Source organism: Hylobates moloch, unplaced genomic scaffold (genome assembly GCF_009828535.3).
Source record: "Hylobates moloch isolate HMO894 unplaced genomic scaffold, HMol_V3 SCAFFOLD_19, whole genome shotgun sequence".
Classification (NCBI taxonomy): domain Eukaryota; kingdom Metazoa; phylum Chordata; class Mammalia; order Primates; family Hylobatidae; genus Hylobates; species Hylobates moloch.
The window spans coordinates 12,743,491-12,753,905 of record NW_026652294.1 but is presented as its reverse complement, the minus strand read 5'-3'; the positions used below and the strand labels follow the sequence as shown (position 1 = coordinate 12,753,905).

General features: G+C 50.6%; 2 protein-coding genes across 3 annotated transcripts in view; one reads left to right on the top strand and one right to left on the bottom strand.

The window, feature by feature from the left end:
* Positions 1-4,807, bottom strand: part of INPP5J (inositol polyphosphate-5-phosphatase J) — a 27,135-nt gene extending 22,328 nt beyond the window's left edge. Inside the window, exons 1-2 of one of the 2 annotated variants that reach the window (XM_058431288.1) lie at positions 4,685-4,807; positions 2,748-2,903 (exon numbers count right to left, since the gene is read on the bottom strand). Coding sequence is in view for 1 of the 2 variants with exons in the window: in XM_032139972.2 (XP_031995863.2) it covers positions 2,748-2,903; positions 4,685-4,738 (210 nt within the window). In the remaining variant the exon portion in view is untranslated. The remainder of the gene's footprint in view (positions 1-2,747; positions 2,904-4,684) is intronic. The other variant, XM_032139972.2, reaches the window with a different exon arrangement.
* A 2,691-nt stretch (positions 4,808-7,498) lies between these two features.
* On the top strand, positions 7,499-10,305 carry SELENOM (selenoprotein M). The gene is made up of 5 exons (XM_032139968.2): positions 7,499-7,721; positions 9,133-9,168; positions 9,389-9,423; positions 9,796-9,874; positions 9,954-10,305. Exons 1-5 carry the CDS (start codon positions 7,593-7,595, stop codon positions 10,110-10,112), a joined length of 438 nt encoding a protein of 145 aa, XP_031995859.1. The 5' UTR covers positions 7,499-7,592; the 3' UTR covers positions 10,113-10,305.
* The last annotated feature ends 110 nt before the right edge of the window (positions 10,306-10,415 follow it).

Sequence of the window (10,415 nt, the reverse complement as noted above, 5' to 3'; positions counted from 1 at the left end):
ATATATATATTTTTTGAGATGGAGTCTTGCTCTATCACCCAGGCTGGAGTGCGCACAATCTTGGCTCACTGCAGCCTCTGCCTCCCAGGTTCAAGTGATTCTCATGCTTCAGCCTCCCAAGTAGCTGGGATTATAGACACACACCACCATGCTCGGCTAATTTTTGTATTTTTAGTAGAGACCATGTTGGCCAGGTGGCCTCGAACTGACATCAAGTGATCTCCCTGCCTCAGCCTCCCAAAGTGCTGGGATTATTGGTATGAGCCACCATGCCTGGCCAAGCCTATTATTTTTATATCTTTACAATCAAGTTAGTAAAGGGGAAGTTAGCAAGGTGCAAACAAAAGACTCAGTGCAGACTTAACTTCTCTAGAAGGCACAGTAGGCTCAGTGTTTAGGGCCCACCATACTTTTAGGGGGTCCATGAAAAATTTTTTGTTTTTTTGTTTTTTTTGAGACGGAGTCGCGCTCTGTCACCCAGGCTGGATGGAGTGCAGTGGTGTGATCTCGGCTCACTGCAAGCTCTGCCCCCCGGGTTCACTCCATTCTCCTGCCTCAGCCTCCCGAGCAGCTGGGACTACAGGTGCCCACCACTATGCCCGGCTAATTTTTTGTATTTTTAGTAGAGATGGGGTTTCACTGTGTTAGCCAGGATGGTCTCAATCTCCTGACCTCGTCATCTGCCCGCCTCGGTCTCTCAAAGTGCTGGGATTACAGGTGTGAGCCACCACGCCTGGCTGAAAATGTTTTTAATATCCTTTAAAATTAGAAGGATACACTGGGAAGTAAAGGTTAAAAAAAAAAGGAAACATATACTAATAATAATGAATCCAGCCTAGATTATAGTTATCTTTTTACCAAGGCAATTGAAAATCAAATATATATATAATATTTATGTATATTATATATATTTAATGGAGGCTTGTGTCCATATCCCAGCTACTCAGGAAGCTAAGGCAGGAGCATTGAGGCAAGGAGTTCAACACTAGCTGGGGCAACACAGAAAGACCCTGTCTCTAAAAAAAAGAAAAAAGAGGCCAGGCACAGTGGCTCATGCCTGTAACCCCAGCATTTTGGGAGGCGGAGGCGGGCGGATCACTGGAGGTTGAGACCAGCCTGACTAACATGGTGAAATCCTGTCTCTACTAAAAATAAAAAAAATTATCCGGGCATGATGGCACGCTCCTGTAATCCCAGCTACACAGGAGGCTGAGAATCGATTGAACCTAGGAGGTGGAGGTTGCGGTGAGCCAAGATTACGCCACTGCACTCCAGCCTGGGCGACAGAGCAAGACTCCGTCCCAAAATAAAAATAAAAATTTAAAAAAGAAAAAAGAAAGAAAACCCTAGGATCCATGAAAGTCATAATGCAGCCTTGGCTCAATATTCAGAAGGAGTCCCTAGATTCAATGGGAAAAGAGGACAATGACGAACTTGCTGTATCTGCTGAAGAAAGCATGAAGAAGAGAACTGACATCCTAATCTGGTGATCTGCTGATCTGTTTTTTTTTTAATTGTAGGCATTTTATCTGCAAATGCATATTACATCCTTAGAAAAATAATTCCAGGATTTTCCCTCCTGTGTGTTTGCGTCTTGCTTCTTTGTGATCCATGATGCCAGCTGAGGTTGTGAGTACAATGAAACCAAACTGGCAGGATGGGAGTAGATTATTCTGCCATTTTTCTAGATTTTTGAGTTGCACATCAAATCTGGGGCTGATTACTCCACACTTGTTTAACCTGCCTGTGAGGTTCACAGCAGTTTTCCTAGCTCTGTGATCATCAATGATTTCAACTTCACCAGTGTAACCATGCTTCATCAGCACAGTTAGAAACCAGACGACGACATTATAAGAAACTGGTGTTTGCCTCTCTTTTGGCATTGTTGATGCTCTTGAGAGCATCAGCCGAGACATTCATGCACGCCATTATGGCAGCGCATGGCAGAAAGAGCTATCTGCTTATGCGTGAGATTGAGAGGTGAAGCCAGCTGGACTTCCTGGGTGGAGTGGGGACTTGGGGAACTTTTCTGTCTAGCTAGAGGATTATAAATGCACCAATCAGCGCTCTGTGTCTAGCTAAAGAATTGTAAATGCACCAATCAGCACTCTGTAAAAATGCACCAATTAGCGCTCTGTGTCTAGCTAGAGGATTGTAAATGCACCAATCAGCACTCTGTAAAATGGACCAATCAGCACTCTGTAAAATGGACTGATGAGCAGTATGTGGGTGGGGACAAATAAGGGGATAAAAGCTGGCCGCCACCCCCACCCCCACCCAGCAGCTGGCAACCTGCTTGGGTGCCCTTCTGTGCTGTGGAAGCTTTGTCCTTTGGCTCTTCACAATAAATCTTGCTGCTGCTAACTCTTTGGGTCCTCACCACCTTTAAGAGCTGCAACAGCCTGTAATCCCAGCACTTTGGGAGGCCAAGGTGGGAGGATTATGAGGTCAGGAGATCAAGACCACCCTGGCTAACACGGTGAAACCCCATCTCCACTAAAATTACAAAAAATTAGTTGGGCATGGTGGTGGGAGTCTGTAGTCCCAGCTACTTGGGAGGCTGAGGCAAGAGAATGGCATGAACCCGGGAGGTAGAGCTTGCAGTAAGCTGAGATTGTGCCACTGCACTTCAGCCTGGGGGCGACAGAGCAAGACTCCGTCTCAAAAAAAAAAAAAAAAAAAAAAAAAAGAAAGAAAGAAAGAAAGAAAGAAAAGAAAAAAAGAGAAAAGAGAGCTGTATCACTCACTGTAAAAGTCCGTGGCTTCATTCTTGAAGTCAGTGAGACCACCAACCCACCGGAAGGAAGAAACTCCGAACTCTCAAGATGAGTGCAGAGACATGTTGAGTTCAAGTCCCAAATCCACAGTTTACTCATTTCACCTTTCTGAGCCTGTTTCCTAACCTGCAAAATGGAGTTCACGGGGTCTTTATGAGGTAAGGAAGGAACTGGTAATGAAAGCTAACACGGTCCTAGTAGGTTTTTTTTTTTTTTTTTTTTTTTGAGACAGAATCTCTTTCTGTCGCCTGGCTGGAGTGCAGGGGCACGATCTTGGCTCACTGCAACCTCCGCCTCCCAGGTTCAAGCGATTCTCCTGCCTCAGCCTCCCGAGTAGCTGGGATTACAGGCAGGCACCACCACACCTGGGTAATTTGTTTATGTTTTTAGTAGAGATGGGGTTTCACCATGTTGGCCAGGATGGTCTTGATCTCTTGACCTCGTGATCTACCCGCCTCGGTCTTTTTTTGAGACAGTCTCGCTCTGTTGCCCAGGCTGGAGTGCAGTGGTGCGATCTCGGCTCACTGCAACCTCCACCTCCTGGGTTGAAGTGATTGTCCTGCCTCAGCCTCTGGAGTAACTGGGACTACAGGCGCCCGCCACTATGCCGAGCTAATTTTTTTTTTTTTTTTGAGAGGGAGTTTTGCTCTTGTTCCCCAGGCTGGAGTGCAGTGGCGCCATCTTGGTTCACTGCAACCTCCGCCTCCGAGTTCAAGCGATTCTTCTGCTTCAGCCTCCCAAGTAGCTGGGATTACAGGCATGAGCACCATGCCCGGCTAAATTTTGTATTTTTAGTTGAGAGGAGGTTTCACCATGTTGGTCAGGCTGGTCTCGAACTCCTGACCTCAGGTGATCCACCCACCCTGGCCTCCCAAAGTGCTGGGATTACAGGCATGAGCCACTGCGCCCGTCCTGTATTAGGTACTGTTCTGATGAGCTTTATATGTGTTAACCCCTTTATCCTGCCAACCCCCACACGGTACGCAATATTGCATCACCACAATGTGTGCTCTGGGAAATAAAAACCTTGATTGGAATTTTTGTCCAAAGAAATAAAAAGGCCGGGTGCAGTGGCTCACACCTGTAATTCTAGCACTTTGGGAGGCTGAGGCAAGAGGATCACTTGAGACCAGGAGTTTGAGACCAGCCTGGTCAGCAGCAAGACCCTATAATCTACTGAATAAACAAATAGCGCAAACAAGGATTCCCTAGGGTTCAGTTTTCCTATCTCTTTTTTTACAACCAAATTGGTTTATTACAGGAATGCAAGGTTTAACATATGAAAATCAGTTCACGTATTTTACCACATTTAATAAAATAAAGGAGAAAAACCACATGATCATTTCAATAGATACAGGAAAACATTTGACAAAGTTCAACATCCATTCATGATAAAAGCTCTAAGAAAAATAGAAATAGAAAACTTTCTTTTACAAAAGGCATCAGTAATAAACCTATGGCAAACACGATCGTTTAAAGATGATATCCGGAAAAAGACAATTATCAGTTCTAGTCAACATTGTATCAGAGGTCCCAGACAGTAAAATTAAGACAGTGCAACGAAACAAAACCAAGGTATAAGGACCAGAAAGGAAGAAAACCACTTTTATTTCCAGATGATATAATATGCATATGTAGAAAATAAAAAAAATCTCCAGTTAAACTATTAGAGTAAGCAAATTCAATGAGGTCACTGGCTGCAAGGTTAATATACAAAAATCAATTGTCTTCCTATATGCTACTGCCAAGCAACTTGAAAATGAATATGTAAAAACAATAGAGTTTGTAATGCTATAAAAATTAAATACCTAGGAATAAATCTAATGAAAGATACGCAAGATATTCTAAAAACCACAAAATATTATTGAAGGAAATTAAAGAAGATCTATAGAAATGGAGGGACTTACCATGTTCGTGGAAGAAAAGACACAATAATATAAAGCTGTTGAGTCTCCCCACATTGATTTCCCCAATGGGAATCTGAAATCCTGATAGAAATTTGGAAGGTTTTTCTGTGGAGGTTGATGAGCTGGCCCTAAATTGTACCTGGAAGTGTGAAAGGCCAAGTATAGTCAAGACAACCTTCAAGAACAAAGCTAGACTGCGATGGCTCACTGAGGCTGTGGGCTCACACATGGCCCTCACCACAGGAAAATGTAGGCCACAGGCCAGGCATGGTCGCTCATGCCTGTAATCCCAGTACTTCGGGAGGCCAAGGCAGGAGGATCACTTGAGCCCAGGAGTTTGCGACCAGCTTGGTCAACATGGTGAAACCTCATCTCTACTAAAAAGACAAAAAATTAGCCGGGTTTGGTGGCCGACGCCTGTAATCCCAGCTACTTGGGAGGCTGAGGCAAGAGAATCACTTGAACCTGGGAGGCAGAGGTTGCAGTGAGTCCAGATCATGCCACTGGACATGAGAGTGTCCAGCCTGGAAAATGAGAGTGAAACTCTGTCTCAAAAAAAAAAAAAAAAAATCAGCTGGGCATGGTGGTGCATGCCTGTAGTCCCAGCTACTCAGGAGGCTGAGGTGGGAGGATTGCTTGAGCCTGGGAGGTTCAGGCTGTGATTGAGCCACTGCACTCCAGCCTGGTCAACAAAGCAAGACTCTGTCTCAAAAAAAACCAAAATAGGCCGGGCGCGGTGGCTCACGCTTGTAATCCCAGCACTTTGGGAGGCCGAGGCGGGCGGATCACGAGGTCAGGAGATCGAGACCACAGTGAAACCCCGTCTCTACTAAAAATACAAAAAATTAGCCGGGCGTGGTGGCGGGCGCCTGTAGTCCCAGCTACTCGGAGAGGCTGAGGCAGGAGAATGGCGTGAACCCGGGAGGCGGAGCTTGCAGTGAGCCGAGACTGCGCCACTGCACTCCAGCCTGGGCGACAGAGCGAGACTCTGTCTCAAAAAAAAAAAAAAAAAACAAAAAAAACCCCAAATAGCCAGTACAGTAGCTCACACCTGTAATCCCAGGACTTTGGGAGGCCAAGGCGGGTGGATGACTTGAGGTTAGGAGTTCGAGACCAGCCTGGCCAAGATGGTGAAACCCCATATTTACTAAAAATACAAAATTAGCTGTGTGTGGTGGCGGGCACCTGTAATCCCAGCTACCTAGGAGGCTGAGGCAGGAGAATAGCTTGAACCTGGGAGGTGGAGGTTGCAGTGAGCTGAGATCACGCCAATGCACTCCAGCCTGGGCGACAGAGCAAGACTCTGTCTCAAAAAAAAAAAAACAAAAAAAAAAAAAAACAAAAAACGGGCTGGGCACAGTGGCTCACACCTGTTATCCCAGCACTTTGGGAGGCTGAGGCGGGCAGATCATGAGATCAGGAGATCAAGACCATCCTGGCTAATACGGTGAAACCCCGTCTCTAATAAAAATACAAAAAAATTTAGCTGGGCGTGGTGGCACGCACCTGTAGTCCCAGCTACTCGGGAGGCTGAGGCAGGAGAATTGCTTGAACCCGGGAGGTGGAGGTTGCAGTGAGCTGAGATCAGGCCACTGCACTCCAGCCTGGGCAACAGAGCGAGACTCCATCTCAAAAAAAAAAGAACAAAGCTAGAGGACCAACACACAACCGGATGTCAAGTCTGACTATAAAGCTATAGTTAATAAGACAGTGCAGTTAGACAAACCCACTGAAGGACTAGAATAGGGTACGATATTCAGAAGTAGACTCCCATATATTTATATGGTTCCCTATTTTATTTATTTATTTTTGAGACAGAGTCTCTGTCGCCCTGGCTGGAGTGCAGTGGTAGGATGTCGGCTCACTGCAAACTCTGCCTCCCAGGTTGAAGTGATTCTCCTGCCTCAGCCTCCCAAGTAGCTAGGATTACAGGCGCCCACACCACGCCCGGCTAATTTTTGTATTTTTAGTAGAGATGGGGTTTCACCATGTTGGCCAGGCTGGCCTCGAACTTCTGACCTCAAGTGATCTACCCGCCTCGGCCTCCCAAAGTGCTGGGATTACAGGTGTGAGCCACCACGCCCGGCTGTGGTTGCCTATTTATATATAACAGAGGTAACGCTGCAGAGTAGCAATGAAAAAGACAAGATTTTTAATTGAATTGGATAGCCACAGTTAAAAAAAAAAGTAAATCCTGACTCCATAAATTTAACCCAGCTGATTTAAGACCCTGTTGTGGCCTATCAGCTGTAACCCTCCTTGCATTTTCCCACCTTTGAATAACAAATTCCTTTCCTCACCCCAGGTCATAAAGTCTGCTCAGCAGTAGCTGTGGATGGTAAGAAGACACGCTGGTAGGTCTCAGTGGCTCCCAGAAGCCGCACTCCCTCCACCGAACCTCACTCCCCATCTCCTATGCTCCAAAGCGAGGAGTCCTCAGAAAGCCAGTTTCCCTCTTACTTTTTCTTCTTTCTTTCTTTCCTTTTTTTTCTTGGATGTCCTATCAGTTTCCCTATCTTAAAGTCGCAGGTTTGGCTCAGAAACTCCCGTGTCCCTCAGCGTCTCGCCGGCACCCTCTGCCGGCGTCAGGTGGCGCTGCCTGTCCGCATCCTGTGGGAGCGTCCACATCCTCGGTCGACAAAAGGAGCGTCGACACTCTCGGACCTGGGAAAGTGACGGCCCAAAGGCCAGGGAGGAGCCGGGACCTCGCCCTGAGCTAGCTAGCGGGAGGTAACGGCGGGGAGCCCTGGGGCGGAGACCGAGCGCTGGGGGCGTGGTCTCCAGCGGGAGTGGGCCTCTAGAAGGAGTGGGGGCGGGGGCGGGGGCGGGGCCAGCCTGCAGGCCCAGACGTGGCGCAGCGACTCGGAGGTTCGCCTCCAGCTTGCGCATCATCTGCGGCCGGGTCCCGATGAGCCTCCTGTTGCCTCCGCTGGCGCTGCTGCTGCTTCTCGCGGCGCTTGTGGCCCCAGCCACAGCCGCCACTGCCTACCGGCCGGACTGGAGCCGTCTGAGCGGCCTAACCCGAGCCCGGGTAGAGGTGAGTACGCCGGCCTCCAGCCCCGGCACTACCATCCCCCAACTCTGTGGCCCCATGGGAGCACCGCCCGTCCCGGCCCCAGGACCACCTCGAACCTCGAGTCTCCCTGGTTTCCCCCTGGCGCCGGGACCATCCCTCCTGTTCCCTAGCCCCAGATGGCCCCAGCATCCACCGTGGAAGCCTGAGACACCGACTTTGGGGCCTGGAACTCCGAACTCTTCCCCAGCTCCCCCACCTGGCCCGACAGCGGACACCCAGACACATTGACGCAGTCTCCTAACTCTTCTCGTGGCCTGTGACTCCCAATCCTGTTCCAACTTCCCATCCCCCACCACTTCATGTTTTCCTGGAATCCTGCCTCCCACCCAGTTCCAGGGCTGGAGGCTCCAGAAAGTCTCTTTTCCTTCTCCTGGGGGGAGAGAAGACTTTCTGGGTGCCTCCTCCCATATGCAGGATACGGGGAATGGGCCCAACTCGGAGGGGCAACCGAGTTGGGAACTTGGTTGCCAACATTTACTCTGCAGCAGCCTCCCATCCTCCCCAGACCAGGAAATTCCCGTTTGGAGTCCCTGTCTTGCTATGTGACTTTGACCATCACAGCCCCCCTCTGAGCTTTTTGTCAGCTCTTTCTGACAAAAGGGTGTAGAATGGCTGGGTGCCGGTGGTGCACGCCTGTAATCCCAGCACTTTGGGAGGCCAAGGCAGGAGGATTGCTTGAGCCCAGGAGTTCAAGACCAGCTTGGGGGACATAGTGAGACCCTGTCTCTGAGAAAAGGGCTGAGGGTAGGATGGAGGAGGGCTGGAGTGGGTGGTCCTGGGGTCTAGACTCCTGCTGGATAGTGGCATCTCCTCAGGGAAGGCAGGGAGGAGCCCTCCCATTCTCCCATGTCAGGGAAGCAACCAGATGGTCTGAGGCGCTGGGCCGCAGGTAGCAGGCAGGGTGAGGTCTGCCTGTGTAGAGTAGGGACCAGATGGTAGGTGTCTCCAGTGGGGGTCCCCAGGGCCATTCTGAAGTGTATCCTTCTGCTCTGCCTCCACTGTGAGATTTCAGGGATCAAAGGCCAAGCCCAGGTCTCTACTGCTTAAGAGGAGCAGGGTGATCATTTCCCCTGGGCATTGGGAGTCAGTCAACAGCCAGTAGGATGTACAGGCCCCAAGGCTGGCAGGCACACTGTGGGTCTCTGGCCTTGCTCTTTTCCCCTGGTGTCTCTAGGCCTGAGTCTCCCCACCTGTATACACAGTTCCCCCTTTGGCCTACAAGGGTCCAGCATTTCCTTCAGACCTTGGGAACTGCTGATCCAGGGGTAACTCGCAGCCCGACCCAACTCAGGGATAAGGATGTATGGCTTTGGGGGTGTGGCTGGAATAAATGTGAAGGACTCCTGACCTGTCCCATTTTATCCCCCTCCAGACCTGTGGGGGATGACAGCTGAACCGCCTAAAGGAGGTGAGTTTGAAGGAAGAAGTCCCTAGCTCTGTTCCCCCTGAGCCTCTTGGGGAGTGGGCAACATGGTCCCAATGACTGGGGCGGTGGGGGGGAAGGATCTCTAGCCTGAAAGTCAGGAGCCTGCACCTGACTTGCTTTATGACCTCATTGGGCTTCAGTGTCCCGTCTGTACCTCGAGGAGACTGGGGTCATTGTCTCTGATGCTCTGGTTCTTCCCCAGGTGAAGGCTTTCGTCACCCAGGACATTCCATTCTAGTATCCTTCTGTTCTGGGGGAGGGGAAATGGGGTGGGCACCTGGGAGAATCTCCATGTAACTTCAGAAAGGGGTGGCAGATGGTTTTCAACTGACAAGTGGAATTGATTGGTAGTGGCCGCCCAGAGGATTCTGAGGTGGTTTCCGTGTTGGGTGGGCAAAAGAGATTGACTAGTGATGACTGCCACAGAATGGAGAGGAGGGCCCTTTACTTCTTTGAACCCTAATTTTCTCACGTATAAGCGGAGACCCTGGCCCCACCCGGGCACAGAGTAAGCGCTCAGCAAAGGAGGCAATGCTGTTCCCATCAGTAAGGCTGCGGGAACCACCACCTCCCTCTGCCCACCACCACCCTCCTTAACACCACCTCCAGTCACAACCTGGTGATGAAACACCTCCCTGGGGCCGACCCTGAGCTCGTGCTGCTGGGCCGCCGCTACGAGGAACTGGAGGTGAGGCCGTGGGAGGCGGGCTGGGGGCGAGGCCAGAGGCGAGGCCCAGCCTGCTGACCCCGCCCCTCCTCCGCCTCAGCGCATCCCACTCAGTGAAATGACCCGCGAAGAGATCAACGCGCTGGTGCAGGAGCTCGGCTTCTACCGCAAGGCGGCGCCCGACGCGCAGGTGCCCCCCGAGTACGTGTGGGCGCCTGCAAGGCCCCCGGAGGAAACTTCGGACCACGCCGACCTGTAGGTCCGGGGGCGCGGCGGAGCTGGGACCACCCTGCCTGAGTCCTGGAGACAGAATGAAGCGCTCAGCATCCCGGGAATACTTCTCTTGCTGAGAGCCGATGCCCGTCCCCGGGCTAGCGGGGATGGGGTTGGGGAAGTTCTCCCAACCTCGCTTTCTTCCCTCCCCAGCTCCACTAAATTCCCTCCTGCCTTAACTGAGGCTCGACTCCTTCGTTGCTGCGGGCGGGTGGGGTGGGAGGTCGGAAGAAGAACCTCTGAGGACCCCAGCGGGACCTCGAATCCCCAAGTACCTGGCTGCTGGAAT